Source organism: Myzus persicae, unplaced genomic scaffold, assembly GCF_001856785.1.
Source record: "Myzus persicae strain clone G006 unplaced genomic scaffold, MPER_G0061.0, whole genome shotgun sequence".
Lineage (NCBI taxonomy): Eukaryota > Metazoa > Arthropoda > Insecta > Hemiptera > Aphididae > Myzus > Myzus persicae.
Window position 1 is genome coordinate 75335 of NW_019101845.1, and position 23787 is coordinate 99121.

The following is a 23787-nucleotide window of genomic DNA, read 5'->3' on the forward strand; positions in this document are numbered from 1 at the left end:
ATATAATAAAATATGTTAAATACATATTTAACATATTTAACAATTACATTTTTTAATTTCTATTATATGTACGTTTACACCGAGATCATACTATTTTCTTACCGTAACTTAATCAGGCCACATTTTGGTAACTACAAAAAATTATTCTAGTATGATTTTGTTTAAATTAAATGATTAAAAAAAATTATTGAATCATTTTAGTTATACGGTAATTTTGTAAATTGTTTTATAAGTGGAATAACTATTTATGTTACAATATGTATAATACGAGGGTGATAAGAACTTGGTTATGTTTTTTAGGTAGTGGAATTAAACAAGTAGTTCTTACTGTTGCCGAATTCAGTTACGGTGTCTAAATACGCACGAGGCTGCCGCATAATCGTCCCCGGCATGCAATACTATTGTACACAATGTATCTATCGCAGAGTATTGTACTACGCATCACAATACCTACCATGATATAAGACCATAATAATATATATGTACCAATCTACAGTAATAATAATATTATATCGAGCAGCTTCCGCCCGGGCGAACGTCCGACGTCCACTGCGGGCGCGCGAGTCCCGTAGCGCCACCGCCGACGCCGTGAGACCGCTCTCCGTGTGTGGCACCGTGTCCGCGTGGCGCTTCCCCACACGCGTTATTTATCAACATATTGTACACAATATCATCGTCGTATACATATATATATATATATTAAATGTACAATATTATAGAGGTATACATAATATATCATTTTTTATTTATTTTTTTTTATTATTTTTTTTTTTACATAACTTCATTATACACACGCACACACACCCCGGTGTTGTGTCATATAATATATCTGTACTCACTCCTCTCTCTCTCTGTATCTTATTGTTGTCGCCGTTATTATTTCTGCCCCGATATATATTAGGTACCTATGTATTTTATTACGGACGGCTCTATAATATATAATATAGCCCCGCTGCGGGAGGCGAGCGCTTAACGCTTAGCTCGCGCGAGTCGTACTCGCACACACACACACACACACACACACACATACACACACACACACACACATACACACATACACTTATGCGCGCACTGCAGGGACGGTGCACGCTGCACCTATCTCATCTCTGTGTGACGACGACGACGATGACGCCCACGCGGCGCGCAGACGGATATTATATTATTATTATATATTATACACATATGCACCTCTGAAACGACCGTCCTACGTCGTCGACGTATAGCTGCCCACCACCGCCAGCACATACACAACACGAGACAAGGCGCTCGCCGCCGATTTTATTAAGTATCTAGCTATAAACACGGTTTGATTCGCGTGCGTCTATCGCGCCCGCCCCGTATGCGAAGGCGTATTTCTCACGGTTCTCCTCCGCACCGCGGCAGAGATCTGTCTGGGGACGTCTTATATATAATATATATATTATATGTATAAATACGTTACTACATTATAATATGTATATATATATATACAATATATATATTATATGTGCTGTGTGTCGTGTGTGTGTAGAGTATTATTATGTTGTGTACTCCTCCCGCGAGATACGCGCGCGCCGTGTATTACTCATCGTTTGACCGCACGGCTAGCCACCGCGACCGGCCGCGGCGGCGGCACGTCTCGCCACCGCTATTCCGGTCTACCGCTCGCAACTCATCGATGATAAGATTTTGCACAACACAAATAATAAAATGATCGAAATCCGGATCCGTATGTAGGTACCGATACTCTTACGCAATACACATCGACATCGTATATCATATGCGTAATATTATACGCTCTATTAGGTAGAAGTTATACGTTATTACTGTAATTCTGTAGTGACTAATATTTCAATAATACAATGTATGGGTGTACAATATTAAACATTTGGTTATAATAAATGTCAAACGTTAAATCTGTTAAAAATTTAAATCAGTTAAGCTGAAAATATTTACTAAATTGTTATGATTAATATCGAAATGGAAGTAATGTTAAACTTCAACAACTAGTAAAAGTTTTTTTATATATAGTACTATAGTACTATAGATATAATATTAGTTATGTACTTATGTCGCTTAACTTAACAATATTAATTAAATTGTTATCGTGTTCACAAAAACTCTTAGCAGCAACATAATGGTTTATTTTGGTTTATTAATTTTATTGAAAGCGTATAAGAGAAAAACCAATTTTTTTTTATTCCAACCCATCTTAGACCACCGACCAAGCCAATAAACGTATACTCTGTACGTGGGATGCAGAAGCTCTCAAAAACTACACACAGACCGAAGTAATCGATCATCTCGTTGAGACCCCTTTGGTTACTTGATAATAGCTGGGTATCGAAAACGTCAATTGGGTAACTGATGTCTTCATTCACCTTCTAAATCGATTAACATTTTTTGGTTTTTAATTTTTTTCTTAGTGCCCGTATTTAATGAATTCATACCTATTACATGTTCATAGAATTATGAAATAGGTATCCGGTATTGTAAGTAGGTACCGAGCAATTAAGGTCTTTGACAAAATTATGAACATCTATATCATAATGGTACAATATATCATATATGAAGCATAATATTCATGTCACTGAAATCGTTGTCGTTTATTTTATGAAATTAAAATTTACAACATTTAATTGGTTAAATATAAAAAAATTTATTTTTTAATCTTCTAACGTAATATTCTGTATGGCAGTACCTACATATTTTATTAAGACTTATATTATATTTATAGTTTACAGTAATACAATTACAGGCTACAATATACATCAATCAAAATCGTCAATATACAATTTTGTGTCTGTGAAAATTAAAATTATGGTTGATGATATCTATTACATAATATATAGATCATAATATTATATATTTTCACTAATATTATGTATAACCAATAATCATTAATCCATGAAATTACAAATTAGTATTTATACATTGGATTTTTTTGTCGATTTTATCTCATTACAAATCATTTAAAAATGTTTTATATACAATTTGTTAAATGCATAGGTATTGATTTGTAAAGCTACATATTTATATTCTAGTGTTTTGTTAAGTAGTTGCGTGTCAATAACGATTTAGTTGAATATTTAAGAAAACAACATTTTATCCATAAACTCGGCATAGGTAGTATAAATTATTAAGGTGTATGCCCTATATTATTATAATACCTCTTATATTATACAAAAATCGTTGTATTACTTGTACCTGTCGATTTCCAATTGAACAATTTTCTTATGAATAGCACCTCACACTATTCGTTATGAAAGCAATTACATAATTGAAAATTAACCACAATTAATAAAGGACTCCAGTGAAGCTATTTTACCCTATATTTTAGGTTGATTTATGTCAAATTGATAAGCCACATATATTATTCAATCTTTTTTCAGCTAACACTTTTGTAGGGAGTATAATGTACCATTCATTCAATGATCTTTCCCAGCAAAAACTAATTCGATTAAGGGTCTACTTTTAAATTTAAAAAAAATTGCACGTACGATGCATTAAAAAAATATTTGTTAAAATACTACCTAATAGATAATAATTATTTAATCCATGGAAAGAACAAATATATAAAGAAATAATATAAAATATTTCAAATGAATTAAGCAGTAAGTAAATTTTTAGGTATCTGTATTCTGTAGGCACTTTACCTATAACACGTAGTATTTATTGATATTAAACATATCTAATTTAATATTATATTGTTGGTAAAAAGCTAGTGTACACATAAATCCAGAATAAATCACTGCATGTTGATGTTGATAGGTAACAATATTGGTTATCATCCAATATTTTGTATGATATTTTCTTTATTATCTAATCGTCTAAAGTCTAATCTTAATTGTTGTTAAATTTAACTATAGATGTGGGATATACTATACAGTGTACACTGTACAGGTATCTTACTATATCAAAATGAAAATGTACTAAGTATAAATAACCCTTAACAGGCTAAATTAAAATAATTATATTTCATTGTGCTTATCAACTGACTCGTGTTTTCGCTGTACGAAAGTCCAGTCAAACATTTTATTAGTCAATTTACTGTAATCTAGATATCACAACTAAAAATACTATATAGGAATTCGAACACGAACACCTATACTCAATAAATCAGTATGTTAACAAATCTGTTTTAATTTCTTAATTGAAAAAATGTACCTATTAAATAAATAATACTTGTTAATAAGATTAAAATGTATTAATTTTAATGTAAAAGAAATGAAAGAAAGAATAAAAAATATTGCTCTACCTTCAGTGATTTTCAATAATTGATAATTTACTCTATAGATAATTTATTTTGGTCTGTATTTGTTTATAATAATACTTTTTTTTGTTTGACCTTTGTAATGGAAGTTTGTATGAGATCAATAAAAAAAACTTTTTATATGACCATAAATAGTTCTCATTATTATAAAGAAAACATAAAACCCATATTCTATTAACAAATACATTTTAACTAAAATGTTTGGACTTGAGATTTGTTGAGTTTAATGTAAATTATACCATGTATACCTATTTGAAGATTTTATAGGTACATATAACTATATAAGACAAAACTTACTTAAATAAACAAATTTAAAAGTTAAAATTTTTCAAACTTACCCTCATTATAGAGACACACGTCGCAAACAATAGAACACATCATGGTTACTGGAATCATTATTGCGGAATAAGACGTGTTTTTAAAATTATGCATTACAAAACCAAATGTATGAAGAAAATAAATCACGTACAACAATAAAACAAAAATTACAAAAATTACAAGATAAAAACCCGAAAAAATTGATCGCTGCGACGAAAACGTAGCAAGTCGACAACTACGCAGTGTACACTGAACTACCGCCGCGACAACTGGACAGACTGAAGGGGCCGACGTCGGGAAATAATCGGTCCGCCTTTTCACCAACCCTAAACCACTTTGACACCGTATCTGCTCCCCACTCATTAACCACGACGCTGGCTGTATAAACTTGGTATATAGCGATCGTAGCGAAACTAGCGGCTCGTGCTGATGGCACGTCGATGATAACACTGTTCCTATAACTATAAGTTAAAGTAATAATAATATTATCATCACAATATGTCTATTGTGAATTTTTCATAACTTCCCATGTTCCTACTCCTAAAAATTACGATATGAATTTATCCGGTTTCTCAAACTGATAACAATGCTTAGTTAAATATACAACAACATTACCATATTTATATTTTATATATGCAATGTCGAAGCGATCTCAAACGATGGTATAGCAGGTAGGTAGGTACGCGAAAAATTCATAGAAGGGTACCAAAACATACATAAATAAAATTGTTTTAAAACAAAAAGTAAATAATAAAATAACAAATATAATAATTATTTAGTTCATAATTTCCTGTATAAATTAAAAATTTATAATTTACTTATAAGTTATAACTATGTTTTTAAATTAAAATTTTTAATTGTCTTTTAAAGTTGGTACGTGAACATTTTTAAAACTTAAAGATGGTACTTGACACTTTCCACTTGGATATACAAAGGCTGAGAACCACTGCATTATTGCGTTACTCTTATGATATAAATAAGTTAATTAATTAATAATTAATTTATACATATCGCTATATTGTGTATTATACAATAAATCATCTGGAACAAGAACAGATTAGGTACCTTTAATTAATTATTAATTTTATAAATTTGCTCATATAACTTTATAACATTATAACCTGCTTCAAAATTAAAATATAAAATAAATAAACTTGGGGACCTATACTATCTAGATTGGATAGTGTTATTGAAAATATTGTTTATTTTTTGCATTTAAATTGAATAATAAATCAATTCACTCTATACCTCTAATCTCTATAATACTAAAAAGTGTAAAAACTTATAGTAAAGTGGATTTTTCTAAATGTAAAATGCTAATAACACTATGATGTCCTCTTGCCGATTAGATTTATATAGGTACCTACAGTTTGGATGGAAGAACTTATGGGTATTTACAATAGTTAATTGTTAGTAGTTAATAGTAACTATGATTCTATAGTTAATTACTTATTAATACGAATAGAGAACAATACGTTTTTTCATTTTATGTAAGTACCTACCCAATTAGTTCATTATTTTTTTACAGCACAGTAAACTTTAATTTAATTACCTACTGTAGTCTGTACTCTGTAATATGATAGTTTAGATATGTATAAAAACGTCTAAAAACATCAATTTTATTTTGTTTAAAATGTACACTAATTAGAAATTGTTTTAACATATAAATGTATGTGAAACATATTATGTTGTATGTATAGGTACCACAATGTCTAACGAATCGCTAAAAATATTTAAACCATCAAAAAGAAATTGTAATTAATTGCACTTCATCATACCTACATAATTATATTTCATACTTTTATACGATAATAATATTATATCCAAAGATACATAAAATTTAATTTAAAATTGTATAGGTAAAAATAGATATTTTGATATATTTTATTTAAAAAACAAGCTCTTCCATATTTCTATAATAAATAAAATAATAATTTTTATCCTTAATTAAATTCTAGAGTTGAATAATTGAATAAATGGTTGATGATTTTTGAACTAAATATTGAACTTTGTTAATTACATTTTTATTTTGCCCTAATGACTTGGCCATTTTATATCATTATGCAAGTTTATATTATTGACTATTGTAATTTGTAAAAACAATTAAAATTATATTTAAATATATATTACATTCAATATATCTACTTATACAATATCAGTTGTGTACATTAGTACCTACACATGAATTAAAAAGAACAATAAAAGAACAAACTTATGCTGGGTTGCATGAACGACCGCTAAACATTTAATGAATCAATAGTGAACTTAATTGGTCCATTAAATTTTATTGAACCATTAAATTAATCAATTTTCTTGCAACGTGGTATAATTGTCATTTGTAAACAACATTTCGTATATAAACTTAGACATAGTAGTACATAATATAATTATTAATGCAAGGAGTGATAATATGGAATTATACCAAAAAATGTGTAGCAGCTGCATGGTAAGGATAGAGTTTTCTGAAAGTATAACTTATACTGTATAAGTGCACCCCTTGGTATTTCTTATAACATAACCTAACATAACCTATATTTATATAATTATTTTATTTCTCAAAAACAAGAATTCTGAAGCCCCTTGAGATTCTAACATCACGGCTCGCAGGAGCTACGAGTATATACAATATGAATTAGTTAACCCAAGTTTGAACAATCTGGAAAAAAAGACAACATTAATTGCACGACACCATTTGCCCGACACTGCACTTGCCCGAAAATATCAAAAATATATCGACAATTATTTAAAGTTTCAATAAAATATTAGATTATGTTATTGACAAATTAATGTTGCATTCAAAATTACACAATTAATAATAACACATTTGTCCCACGACATAAAGTTTTATTATAAATAAATAGGTGTCAAAAATTAATAACATTAAAAACGTTACACTACTTACAGTTTAATGTTATGACTTATGAGCGATTCCCCATAAAGATTTTCACATAGAACGAAATCCACGATAAAATATAAAATATTTGTCTGATCTTGGTTTATTTGAATTATTATTTCGTATACTGATAAATATTAATAATAATAATAATAAAATATCGTATATTAGTTTATTACGCTCAGTAAAAATATGTAAAATATATTGTCGGGCAATTATTGAGGTGTCATCCTTCGGGCATTTGAGTGTCGAACAAACATATCAAAACCATAATTTTTAAAACTTATTTAATTAATTGTTTTTGATCGTTGAGGCCCCAAGTAAGTAAAGAACATTTCTAAGTAAAATTTCCGAGACCTTGTTAGGCCCCTATTAGTAGAAATATTGAAATCTATTATAGATTACCTATAATATAACTAATAGTGTTATTAACTGTGGTCTATTTTTATTTGAATATACGCATGCGTATAGCATAGTGGGTTATAGCTGTGGTCAAGGTGTCATAATAATCATATAAGTCTTAAAGAGTGCATATAGAATTAAAAAAAAAAAAATTTAATGGATAAAATACATGAATAATTAATAAGAGTGCCCCCCTCAACCTATGCTTTTTTTGAAGTATTGATTAATTTTAAAATAATTTTACAATTTTAATTTTATACTATAGATTTCATACAATGTATATACATATATAAATGTACATAAATTATTAGTAAGTATAACAATGAAACAAATGAAAGTAGTTCGATACATTTCTAGCAGTCTTCAATATGTTAACTATTAAAAATTTCTTAAAATAAGTGAACTATTTTATCCAGTGAAAAATAGATTTCACATTCACATATAGTCATATAGAGTAAAGTGTCACACATCAGACTATACCTGGAGGTCATTTGCATTCCACAGACGTACAATGAGTATAATATATATAGCTCTATGTATTTGTACAGGATGTGAATGAATATACTTGCGATGAGTCAATGAAAATCATTCCAACTCAACGTTGTGTCTACAATTGAAATGTCTAATTGAAACGCCGAATGTCTCATGTGAATCATGGTTATTTAGATGATACACACAGATATACTCAATGTGGCGTAACTCGTATTTTTCCAATGAATCATATTATATTATTTTTCCCTTTTATGACGTTTATGTGTATTGAAAAACGAAAGTCTGTTTGATGATGCCTAATAATACTACTTTAATTCTAAATAATTAACATTTATATATAATCAGGTTTTTTTTTTGTAGAAGCGTCGTATCAAAGTAATTATTAGCAAACATTTTCATTTTATACATTGATTTTTAATTGACTTCAGTTGTATTTGATTAACTCATCGACATCCACATATTCGGTTATAATTAAGACCTTTTAATAATACAATGTACCTAATGTTATTTTATTGCTGGTCTTTATCATCTATTAAAATTCAATTAATATTTATTGAACACCATTAGAGCTTAAATTGTAATATTTTTATAATTATCAATTATCATTATCTAGTTTTAAAATAGTAACTGAAACTTCAAATATAGGTAGACAAAATGTTTTACATTCTATTTTAGGTACAATATATATATATATAAGTATACTTTTTATAAACATTTTACGAAATTAAATATTTATATAAAAAATAATATTATTTAGTTTTTTTTTTTGTAATTCAGGAATATTATTTAGGGGGACTTGAAATTTTGTGGATATTATTATATTTTATTATGAATAATGACATTTTCAAAATATTTAGACTATTTTTAAGGGGCATTCATATCACAATGTCACAATGATAATCCATTCGAACCGTTAGCTAAAGTGTCGGTATTGACTAAAAAGTTAATAACAATATTAATATAAATAATTTAAATTTTAAAGGTACTAAAATAATACTAAAATAATAATTAAGAATGGAATAAGTCCGATATTTTTGGCAAAAATTAATTTTGTATGGTACCTATAGGTATATTATGAATAGTAAAATTAATTACCATAATAGCATCATAGCAATAATTTAATAATTTAGACTACTTAAGTAATATGTATAACCTGGCAGACCGTCCCCACTCAGAATAATAATTTATCATAGATATGCCATGATTTATCATTGGATTCAAATTAAACAATTTTCCATTGGGTGATTTTCTCAATGACGAGGTACACTTGACAAGTATATCGCAACTAGGCACTACTTGCCTGTTTTTTATAATTTTATATTCTAAAGAAGAACATTTTTTCGACAACTTTTATGTATACAAATATAGTTATAAAAAAGTAATTAATTAGTTAATTATAGTTATATCCGTAAGCTATAACTGTTGTTAAGTATTTTAAGTTTAGATGAATGAAAATGTCGACAAGCATTTTATGGGTACGGGTACTGTGTAAACTCCAATGACTACTTATACAATTATAACTAATTAACTACTCTTTAAAAATTTAATTTGTTAACATCAAAATTTATGTTGTCATTCAAAAAATTAAAAAAACTTAAAAATAATAATAACAATAAAAGATGTTAAAAATATAGTAATTGCAAAAATATTTTTTGTTTTAATGACTAACTTAAAAAATACCATCAAAAACGTTAATACGTCATTATGACAATGATTGTTTTCTGTTAAAAGAACCAACCTGTATACAATTATAATATAAAAGCAGTTTTGCCATCTATAGATTAACCTATAGCATCTAAATAGTTTATAGCAGGGGAAGATGTTTCGTTTCACTCCCCTTATAACTAATTAGAACAATTTTATCTAAGGTTATTTCTTATATAAGTAATAAAGGTAATAAAAAGAAATCTAATTTTTATTCTTATCAAAGTATTACTACATGTGCTCTACATTTATAACGAGATAAAAAGAATGTTTTGATCAAGGAGCTGCAATTCGTGGTTCTCAATGTATATTTATATGGAATAAGTTACAAAATATTATCATGATTATATTTTGAAACAATTTTTATTTAATTCTTACAATATTACAATATTGTCAAAAATGTTTGCGATTTAAATATCTTGATTTTTTATGTAAAAATAGTATACATATAGCTCTAGAAAATATGTCTTAATAGTATAAGTATAATTATTTTTAGTTTTATATTTGTTCATAAAGATTTAAGACTGACTGAAATGTAGTTAGTTATGATAAAAATAGAATATTACAAAAATATATCTTTTAAAAACAACTGTGAGAATATTTTACTGTTAAAATTAATTTATATATTAAATTGATATTATTTGTACTTATCTACATATTTTATGCATCAATTATTGGGATTTATCATAAACTATTTAACTCTACAAGTAGAGTTAGGTACAGGTTCAAATTTTACAAATGTCTAACGTACAATTAGATGATTGAATATTATTCACCACTTATTAATACATACTTTATAATTCAATTAATGGTACCTATCGTTTATGAGGTGGTGACAATGACATTTTTAAAGATTTACTGGGCTAATTATTACAGGATTTTTAAAATTGCCCAGTATGTCTGCTTCTCCGCAAAAGTAAAACAAAGTTTAAATAAAAAAATATATTATGTTGTTTAATATTTTTCGTATCGGTACCTAGGTATAAAAAAAAATTATTTTGTAGTTTGTAATATTGACAAATTCTTGACTTTTGTTGTTGGTATTATAATTTTTATTTTTACGTTTTGGTTTGTAAACAGAATTAATTTTATAAATATTTAGTTGTAGGATCACCACTGACACATATACCATAAAATGACAGTGGTACCTAAAGAAAAAAACATTGGGGGAGGGTGAAGGTTAAAACTTTTATGCTCTTATTTTTTTAAAGTTTATTAAATATTTTTATGTTATATTATATAACAGTTTATATTTATATAAAAACCAGCTGTCTTATTGTTATATTTATCCAAAATGTGTGATTACTTTTTTTTACAAGGTATATGTGTTGGTATGTATTAACTATTTATGAAGGTTTATTACATAATAGGTATAGATGTAAATAATATATGTAATAATGCTTTGGTTACCTATTTTACAAACAATTTGAATTATAATATCGAAAATAGCCTATAATATATATTTCCAACAAATATGTATTTTTATGAAAAATCAATCGAATCTATTTGATTTCTCTCTTTATACAAAAAGTATCTTATTTTTAGTTCTTTTTTAAACTGCAGATAATTAACTTCATAAAAATAATCCACCAAATTTTCAAATATAACAATATTTGGTCAATTGTTCAAAATTAAAATTACAACTTATAATAGGTACTCTTGTATATAATAATATGGCAAACGTTAAAAAAAAATACCTTAATTAATTTGTGATTTTAATTTCTTTGTTATTGTTTAATATTATACCGTCACGTTATGACGCAAGTGTAAATGATTATTTTCCAAGATACTACAGCAGAATGCTTGTTTAAAATATTTTTCACTAATTATGTGAATATTTAATTGTTTTTAATAACTATTTAACTATTTAGTTAACTATTTTTAATATTTAAAATTTTAAACGGATATTTAACAGTTGTATCTGTCATTATCGTTTATCACCATAGGAGGCACTATTAAATATCTTTATTATATTGACTATATTAAATACAAATGTATAACAAAACGCTTTTGCAGTCTTGTCAAATAGGAAAGATTAAATATATCTGTAGATCCACCAGTGACCGATAAAAAGGATTTCACTGATTTTTGTATGCAGATGAAGAATAATAATTCCTGAAAGACTTATTAGTTATTAGCTAATCAAGAATGCCTATAGCATATATATTATAAATATTAAACAATATGACATAAATAATCAATTTATGCTCGAAATGAAATATATTATTAATATGTTATAGGATATAGACATATCTATCTCAAGCCCATATAAAATTGGTATACCAAATACATTCTCACATTATATAGTCATGCTCACTATAGGAATAGTCATATTTGTGAATATTTAGATGTACCTACCTGAACTATACATTTTGCTTGATAAGTATGCATGAGTTTAATTTAATAGTTCAAATTAAGGAGTAACAGCCGTAACTAATTTTAAATATTACTTTTGTAGTTTCGTATAAGGGATGGGGTCAAACTAATGACACACTCATAATATTAACAAGTTAAAATGTTCTTGGGTAAAAAAATGAAAATCGGGGAAACTAGCTCTGTTGAATAGTATACGAATCAAAGGTACCTGTCTCGTCATTGAATACATAATTGCAGTAATGGAAGTATAAGTATATGACTTCATTAATAAATCATTGTATACGAAAAATTATTTTGAGCAAATATCACGAAAAACAGCTTGTTAGTTTGTGTTATAGTAATAGTAATAATAACATTTATAATATTCTATCAACAACATTTACAAAGATGGATCTCCTCAAAAGCCAATGGCTGTGTAAGAGGAGAGGGATTCCAAACAAAGAATAAACCTACATATAAAACAATTATTTAATGCATACCTAATATTATGTTTTTCCTAAAAAATCAAAGTTAAACAAAATTTAAGTGCATTCTGAATTATAACACTCTTCAAAAAAACAAACTCTTCATCCTTTTCTCTAACTTAAATTTTCACAAAGACACTGACATTAAATCAACCGATGAAGAAGCAGCACAGTTCGGCACTGTTTTCTAAACTAGAAAACCATAAAACCTAAATGGCTTATACATTATCTCTGCAGACTCAAAAGAAAGAGGAGCTTGATCTTTTGTTTTACCATTCTTTTGCCCTTATTAATTCCAAGTTAAATGTCACTAAGTGGCGGCTTCTTAATCATGTAACTTATATTTTTCTTTCCACATTATCATACCAGAGATCTATGACTAATGGTGTTATTTTGAAAAAAATGTTACGTAGTATATCATTCAAAAACTAATTTTTGACTTAAACTTAATAAGTGGGTTATAGCCCGTAAGCACCTATCATATTATAATAATTAATATATTATATTGGTAAAAATATATATTCAAATTCAATCTAATTTTTTATTATTTTTAGTGTACGAAACGCATAAAAAAATGTTTTGAATCAACCATAAAAATTAAAAACAGCACATTGGACGGTAATTATTAACATAATATAGACCACTGGATGTCTGGATGTTATCATAAGCACAATGCATAAATATAATATTAAACATATTATATATAATGTGAAACCAGTTTGTCTGTAGTGTGCAGTGAACGAAATACAAATCAATGGGGGCACGCGAACACGCAACCCATTGTAACGATAGCCCTAGAAGAACGGTTAGTGCGCGCGTGTCTTTACATTTTCGGATTCTTTTACATGAATATTATTATACAATAATATTCCATGTAAAGGTAGCATATAATTTAAAATAATTTAATAGTGTAGTATAATATAATATTTACTCTCAATGATCGATTATTATAATTGATTATACCGAACAATTGTTCTGTAATGGGTATGATATTATAATCATATTCTGTGGAACATGGTTTCCAGTCGATATAATATAGTGTGCTTTGTAAGTTGTACGATAGATGATATGATGTATCTATGTAGTATAACCGTGGGATTCCTATATAGGTATAAACTATTGTCATCACAGACAGTAATAATAATAGTTATTAAAGCTTGCAGGCTGTACTGACTATATATAGTTGGTACGCAAACCAAAATGAGAATAATAATAATATACTGTGACCTACCCTCACTAGACAATCCCTCGACAGCACACTAATCATATTTTGTAGGATGCCATCGTTGACGACTTGACGTTATGAATCATGGTAATAATATGTCCTAAATGACTAAATCCTTTTGCGCTGACGTTTGAACGTTTCATATACATCTCTATGAAGTATATAAATAAATTATAAATGCCTATTGCCTAGTGCCTACAATAAAGCTAAATTACGTACATTACAAATCTATGTACACTCGACACGAGCTAATATAATTTAGTCCATACTATAGTATGTATTGTGAACAATGAACAAATTAATGGTGGTTTTTTCGGATACGTTAAAATGTGATAAAATATATATATTATTTTTTTTTTTTTTTTTAATGGAAAACTTTGATGGAAGTAATTCTGTTAAAAAATGTGGATATAGTTAGTACTTTTTGGTAGGACAACATTTAAAATTATCAATATTTTTGAAAATAACCGAGAAAAAAAAAAAATACAAACATTCATTAAAATAATTGTTTGGTAACCTTTGGTATCAAAAATGGAGACCGTCTTCGCTCAGAATTGTTTTTCATAGTATACAATTATTTATCATTGGATTCAAATTTAACGGGTCCGTTACGGTGACTTTCTGTATGATTTTCAAATACGAGGTGCGAGGTAGACTCAACTCCTTCTGTAGGTATAGCAGAACGGTTACCTACTTTACCTCTTTTTAAAATAAATTAATAAGTACTATAGTATACTTTTAAAAATAATACATTCTTAAACTAATATACTATTAAACAAACAATGATCTTTCTAAATTTCAGTGGCCATACATTTTTATTTATATTAATTATAAAAAATAAAAATATTTGTGTTATACTGAAAATTTGAATCAACTTTTAAAATATGAATATAGGAACAGTATATTTTATTGCTACAGCTTAAGCAATAATAACTCATTAAATAATATATATTATGTTTATTTTCTCTCCGAGGTTAACAATGAATGCATAGGGTTATCACAATTTTATTATTGTATTTCTGAATAAAAAAATTATTTAATGCTCATATTATTGCGTTTGTATTCCACTAATTTTGTGTTTGAAATCGTTTGTAAATAATATTTTGCAGTTATGTAGTTTCATATTGTGCTTGAGTTGCTCATCAATTCGTGATATTAAAATATGTAAAAAAGTTTTCATTTTATAGAATGTTGTAAAATACTGAAATATTGATTGAATAATCCAACAACTAAATATTTAAGACTGATTATTTTGAATATAAAAACTACGTGAGAACGTTTAAATCTAATCCTTATTATAATAATGCATTATACCTTTAATATTTCACTGATAATCGCATCATAATATTATCATACCAGACTGCACATTTATATGAAATAATTACGTATTTATATATAGTTATATAATATTAAATTATATGTATTTAAATTATATTATTCATATAGTTAGAATTCCTTATCCAGTTGCACACCTGGTCCATTTGGTCCATTTAGTCCCATGTTGGATGTATATGCATGACTATAATATAATATAATATGTTGTATTTTATGATATACGGGTATTTCAGATTTCTAACTCTAACACTTAACGTTAATAACATATAATTTACATGTTTTCGGTTGTCTCGATAGTCTCTCGCGTGCGACCAGTTATAATTCTATTATTATAACTTATTTTATTATTCGTAAAAATAAAGATAAATAAAAATATAAACGAGCGAATTTCTTATACGTACGCGATCGACCTTAAAAAACTCCCTTCCGACATAATATGACCAGGTAGTAATTACCTCTGGGTGTGTAATAATAATTGATACCGTCGGGCGTCTGCTCAAGCGAATTCCAGTCGGGTGCCCGTGCTTTTACACACATACACACACACACACACACACACACACACACACACACACACACATATACACTATATATATACATAATTTATATTATAGTACATTATACTCATACATATATACTTTAGGTGTATACGTAGTACGTACTATACGAGGTATAAAATATAATAGTGCGTATACGCGTGTTATAATCTGTATACGGGCATTATATACCTATATTATATTATATCACATTTTATACAAAAATCTGGCAGGTGTTTATGCGAGGGAGGCTGATCGAGTGAGGTGAGCGGTTTGGTTATACAGCCAGGATAGGTCCAGGTGATATAGCTGCTGGCCGCGGTCTGCTACAGTTATTATTACTATTATAATCGTATAGGTCCCCCCGACAACGGTTATTACCGGGGCTACTACTATTTTATGTATACCTTCGCGTAGTGGGTATAAACTATAAACCTACCTATATACCAAAACCGCGCGCCGTCGTTCGTATATTATAAAATAAATATAGGTGTATAATATTATACGAATAAGTGGGGCGGTGCAGGGGTTAGCAAAAGGGGTGACGGCGGCGAGGGCGGCGAGGTCGAAACCGGTCTATTATTATTACACGTTAATCTGTATCTGGCACGTGGGCCACACAAACAAACAAAAATTCCGGCACCTGCTGTCCCGCGTGTAAATTATAGGCGGAACGTTTTTCTTTTCCCTTCGTCACACGGCTGCTGTTGCTCCTGAGTGCTGCTGTACTGTTGCAGCAACGTATATGATGGTTATAACTTGTATTGTTATTGTTGTCGTCGTTTTGAGGCTTATCTGGAGGCGATTAAACTGCATGGTAGGTATATAATAGTTGCAGGAGCAAAACAAAAGTCGTGATTCGATTATTTTAATTGTTATATTTTTTCACACTCTATATAATCGTCCAGAGGATATCGTGTAGGATGATCCCTTATGATTTTTTTTTATTACAATATAGGTACGAATACAGCAGAGTGTGTTGAATTAAGCATTCATTATTTTAGATAATGCTATTACATACATACACGCGTCAGCCTTCAAGCGGCAATCATGTTATGTAAGCTGCAAGTAATGTGCGATGATATTAAAAGCCTAAATAATAAGTTCATAAAATATCTATGTGAGATGATAAATTTTGTCTGATAGGGACTAAAAGACGTAATAATAAACAATCAATGAATAGATCATATCTGAAAATTAAACCATATTAAAATATACAAGGTAATAAAGTAAAATGTAAAATCAATGTAATTTAATTTATTCAAATATTTTTCAAATAATTAAATGATTGAAAATAACAATACTTTTGAAGCATCATTATATATATAAATATATATTTGTTTAACTACCCCATAAATTAACATAATATATTATGTTGCTATGAGTGTCTTTTCATATTCATTTATAGTGTTGATAAAACAATTAATGGTACATAATATTATGGTTATACGAGTGTGATTCGCATTTAAGCAGTCTATAAAACGATTTAATAATAACTCAAATAACAATAAAAAAATAATATAATTAAGTAATTATGTCTAAATAAAATTTATTTTATTTTGTTATAAATAAATATAAATACATTGCATGTAATAAAAAATAAAACATTTTTATTGGTTCCTTATAAAAGTTCTATTTTGGCAATTAAAATATTTTATATTTAAAATGAACAACTACACGTCTTCACCTATAAATGCATATTATATAACCGAATTGGATAATATTTTATTGAATGTTCAGATTTTATTATCTTTAAAACTCATAACCATTGTGATTAAACATTTAACTCATATTAATATTATATTTGTAAAAAATAATATTATAAAATCGTTCTTGGTATTAAACACTATTATAAATATTTATCGACATTATAATATGTTATATAATGATATAGTATATTTATTACCTATATAGTATATAATATTGCATGGTTATCACCCTGTAAAGAGTTCTTTTAAGAAAATTGCATATTCAGGCCTCAGAGTGGTTGAAATTCAACCACCTAACTTTGATACGCCTACTGTTATTCGGGAATCAGATACGCCTTGCTTTTAGTTAAGTTATACATCTCTAAAAATAAGACCGCTTAATTGTTTTATTGATTAATTTATTTCACAAATTGAAATATGAAGTAAACAGGAGGTATATAACAGTATTATTAACGATGATTATGAAATACATTTATAAGCGCTTCGAGTATAACTATGATATAGGTAGTTAGTAGTCACTTCATCGGAGTAAGAATATTTTTAAACCTTCCTATAACTTCCCGTCCATTATTTCTGTATTATTTTTGATTTAAAAAGAACCAAAATAACATGTTTATTATCATTTCTTAATATCTAATTGAATGTATTTTACCAGCTAGTCATATATGTAGAACATTTTTACAGCTTATATCTATAACTTATACCTAGTATACTGATATTGATATTTGTGAATATTAATTAATTCTTGTTTTTTTTTTCAAATAATAATATTAGTTTTTTTTTTATTTACAAATAATTACAACACGAAGTAACTTGAGACTTTTAAGCTTATACTTTATATACTTACTATTTATAATAGTTATAACTAGTTATAATGTATGATCTAATAAATCACAATAAGATTTAAAATTATTCATGAGTTAGTTGTCTTGTTTGTACTTTATAATATTTTGTATAATATATTAATATTGTCTATAATTACTGTACACAATTAGATTGGCTATGCACCTATGGCTGTATGCTTGTGAGTATCTTTTTATTGGTACTAAACTGGTTGGATGAACATAAAACATATGTGTGGAAATTGGCAGTATTGAATTATTCATTTTTACGCTCTAATTAATGATATTTAACGAACATAAATTATTTGAGAACTAAAATAAAATAGAAAATTATTTTATCTAAATGGAGTGAAAAAATATTCTTCTCATTTAACTTGCAAAAATAATTTCTCTACGTTGTCAAAATCACTTTTTAAAAAAAATACAAGCTTCTCAGTCATTGTATTTGTACAAAATAAAATATTATTAAAACCGGATCTATAAGTAATATTAAATATTGCGGGTCAAAAATATGTACCTATATTGGCTACATTGTATATTATATTTTTATGTGTATTATTACGTATATATTTAAGTGTATAATGCATATCTTATATGTTATTGCGTAATATATTATGTCTGTATGACTGCATGTATTGATATGATATTACTTATTAGACAAAGTACATTAAGTACATTGTCTGACAGTCACATGATGACAATGACCATAAAACGCAATTGTCCGTCAAGCCGTCAAGTATAATATCATGAGTTATAGAAATAAATGCTTGGTATGTATTCGTATACGAGTATGATGAATATATGAGTAACTGTTAATGTTAAGTTTCTCTACGTATGCGATTGTATTTTTAAATTATTTTTCCGAAACAGAAATGATTAAAAAGAAAAAAATGGCTGTTAACATTCCAATAGATATATTATGCAATTATTTAACGCTCAGATCGTAGTTCAGTTTAACCGGTAGTTCAACTTGATTAAGCCTTAGGCGTTTGGTAATTTGGTTATTTTCTCATTTCCAACTACGCGTATTACCTATCTGATTTTTCAAAGAATTTCTGTTTTCAGCAGTTCAGCCGCTATACCTAAAAGTTCTCATTTCGTTACATTATAATGTGTTTCTTGCGACAGCGTTCCTATATTATAATAAATATAAAGTATATATAGGTACCTATCTCTTCGACAGATTTTCAATTCCTACTTCCTATAATTACATTTCTCGGATGACGCTTTATGTATGGTGTACACGAAGGAATTTTACGAAGGATTAAAACGGAATGGATTATTTAATCACGTGGAAAAACAACGCAGCCTATGTATACCTACTATAATATAATATCTATATATTATAAACCACTAACTACATATTAATATGAGGTACCTATACGGCTCTATCTATTCCTATACATATACCACTATAATAATACATACTAATATAATGTTTTATAATTTATGTAATATATAATACATATTACATAAATAATGTCTCCTCGTACATTTGTCGTATACATGTTACATATTATGTATACATATAGGTATATAATAGAAATATGAACTTATATTATTTCTGAACACATCCGAGTATCCGACCTCGAGAACCTACATCACTACGACGGCGGGTCGCATAATATATGTACAATATAATGTATATTATTGTTGTGTGTGTGCGCGATGACGGTTTCACGGAGCAGAAAACGATATTATTTTTATTACGATGGATATAATAATAATATGTACGCACGCTGCACGTCAGTATAATGACACGACGGCGACGCGAGTGCGCACGGGAACGTTCTATCTACATAAATACACACAAGTACATACACACGCACATATATAATACATTAACATGCACAGCAATGATAATATACGTATATAATATTATACAGCCGCCGCCGCCGCCGCCGCACCGGTCGTCGACAATAATAATAACACGCGCGAGCGTACCTACGTAATATGTGTATATATTATATTAAACTATAATAGTACTGTGCACTATGTACGATGTGTATACATATCGTATTATCCGTGCGGAAGAACAGTGTCCGATGTCGCACGCGTGATTATGTTTGTCTGCGCGGACGACACAAAGACGTTATAACATATATGGAGGAGAAGTACATAATGTAATATATATTATATATATATACACACAGGTACCCACTATATATACCGCGGTATCAGTGGTGGTGCAGCGCTGTATAGCATACGGGGTTGGTTTATATATAATATATATATATGTGCATACAAATATGTATATGTATTATATAATAATCTTGTACATAGAGTCGCGTATTGGATATGCGTCACGCGTACGCCGAACGGAAACGGGTGTCGCGTCGTCGACGTCGTCGACAAAGGAAGACGCGTATCACGTGCTACAGCCGCGGCCGCCACTGCAGCAGTTGCCGTCGCCACTACTGTATACGTGCGAGTGTGTGCATTGTACTATATATGTATATTATGTACACCGCAGCCGTGTCGCACGTCGGCACTTCGGGTTCCCGGATATCCGCGGTTTGGACCGCCGGAAGTTATGCACACAAACGCTGATCGCACGCACAAATACACAATCCGTTTATCCGTCCATATACGTACCTATACATAATATGAATGCTCATTGTACATAATATTATTTTGTAGGAGAGCACTGAGTAGTACAACAATATAAAACATAAATATAAAATAATAATATTTATACGGACGTATATGTATGCGGGGAGGCACGCCGAACCACTCTTATTCTTAAATTATAAATTATCATGCACTATCGAACATCCGATTTGTAGGTCTTAAATATGCGAACACAACGATATTGTATAATTTATTTTCAGAACGTGAGTTATTGATATTGGTATACGCGCACTCGTCGTAGGATCTTAATGACCTCATGCACTATTATAGTACTGAAGCCTGTACCACTCATCCTAACTTAACCTAACCTTGGGGGGACTTGGAGGAGCTTAACCCGTCCAACATAAAAATTAGCCATTCCAAAATGTTTTATTTTAATTAACGTAATTGAGTCCTTGATTAGTGGTAATCTAATCGACAAAATTCAGTAAATGTTCTTTGAAGAAATTATTTTCTAAAGTTTAAACAATGATTCATTATTTACACACATGTGTTAAACATAGTAAATATCAAATCCACCCTGCACGTAGAGGGTAATATAGTTTTATTAATATTACTACAAATTAGTAATTACAATACATTACTGATAACATTTCAATGTGTCTAGAATATCGTAGATCCTCGATAGTAGAGTTTTTTTATAATTTTTTTCATTACATTAAGTAGTAGGTAGTCGTTTTTAAAGGTATTTGAACAGGGGGCAGAGACCCCCACGAGGCTGTTTCATTTAAATATGTAAAGCCCCTCTAATTCAAAAACTGAAACTGAGCCCATGATTAGTACTAATACTAAAATAATATTAGAATAACGTTGTATAGGTACTTATTGGTAAAAGGTCGAATTGCACGTATAATGCTACAATGGATGTTTGGTTGGAAGAAATTAAGTCAGGAATCAATTTTAAGTTTGTCCTTCTGTACTGTGGTTGTAACTTTCAAGTGCTCGAAACACAATACATTATATTTCAGACTGCAATGCACCACAGTTATCACGGCTGACCACAGTCAACCCGCGTTGAAATATATTATTTTACCCAGTACGTATATAAGTCTATGCCCTCAAAATGGTATAGGCGTTTTTAACGATAGTAATATTTTATTATTAAAAAAAAATTAAATAGTATAACTTATAGAAGTATAATAAACTTACTTACTAAATTAATTATGATATACGAAAATATATTGTTACCTTTTTCTTGTATACACACCATCGCAATTGTCTTAACAAATATATTATGCATCTGCACCCTACAGTCTATACGAGAGTGTATGTAAATTGTGTTATTGCAGACTGCAGCACAATGATGTAAGAAGAGAACTGTAGAGGGTCGAGCGCCATATAAGTATATAGTACACTCGCTATAAGCGCGTTTCCTGTCGGTTATAATAATAATACTCGTGTTGTGTATGTATATATTCGGCAGGTATGCGCAATTGGTGTTGTACAAAGGCCTTTCGTTCATTTTCCTTCCCTCCGAGGGTATTATTAATATATTTTTTTTTTCATTCCATTCTCATACTATTATTGTATTACGCTACCCGTTCGTCGATTTTACACAATTTTTAATGAATTCCGTTGTATGATTAATACGCCTTGACAGGATGTTGTGCAATGTGCAACCCTCCAATCGCGTGAATAGACTATTTAGAAGTTTAGCGTTATTTTTTAAAAAAATTTACCGGAAGTTAGTTAGATTTTAAAGGGTATGGATAAAACGAGTTATTATATTCACACCGAATAATACCGATACGTAGAATTATATTACCAATGTATGTTATTAGTGAAAGAAGCGTGATAATGGTAGCATATTGTCTACCCTCCTCTCTCTTCTAAAAAAAAGTTATATCTGATTCAGCTATTAATTGAGTACACCCATAAAGTACCAATTTTTTAACAATGAATTTCAGAGATCCAAATTAGTGATAAACGTTATATATACGTATCACTTTTATGTATAGGCTGTATGTGTTCCAAGTAGATATTATAAGTAATTTTTTTTTTTAAATACCTAGGTGCATTTTTTTATTTTCTATAATGCCTATGACATTTAAGCCACTAGACCTGTAGCTTGTTGTGGTGGAAATAAACGCTATAATAATATGATCCACCACGTGTGACGGAGGGCACGCGTTCACCTCTTCTCTTTTTCACAGTCATCTTGCTCGTTTTAATAACAATAATACCATAATATAATACAATATTCTCTTGATGGCTGCGTATTTTAATCATCAACTTCCTGCTGCCCACATACATATTTTTATTTTTTAAATCGTCACACCGGCTTCACGTACCAATGCGTATGAATATAACAGCTTCAAAAAATGAGAGCATTCATCAAGTCGTTAGTATAATATGCGTAGAGAGAAAGAAAAACCGTTATAGTTAGGTACTACATTTAACTAATAACTAAATTATATTGCTAGAGCTCTACACATAAATATAGGTAATATATCAATAAAATTCATCTTTACGATAGTATTATATACATTATAATATGAGTTTCATATACTGCATAATATATAGAATATAGATACATGAAGATTGAAGATGTACAATTACAGGCATTACAGCTTTAAACTTTAAAAAGAAAAAATAATCAAGATTTGGT

General features: G+C 28.7%; 1 protein-coding gene across 2 annotated transcripts in view; it reads right to left on the minus strand.

The window, feature by feature from the left end:
* The window catches only part of LOC111030574 (protein rhomboid-like), an 86904-nt gene that overhangs the window by 12618 nt on the left and 50499 nt on the right, over positions 1-23787 (minus strand). The window contains exon 1 of one of the 2 annotated variants that reach the window (XM_022310128.1): positions 4591-4874. The exons of the other annotated variant lie outside the window; for it this stretch is intronic. Within the exon in view, the coding sequence (XP_022165820.1) occupies positions 4591-4596 (6 nt within the window). The 5' untranslated portion in view covers positions 4597-4874. Of the gene's footprint in view, positions 1-4590; positions 4875-23787 lie in introns of those variants that run through there. 2 annotated transcript variants of the gene reach the window in all.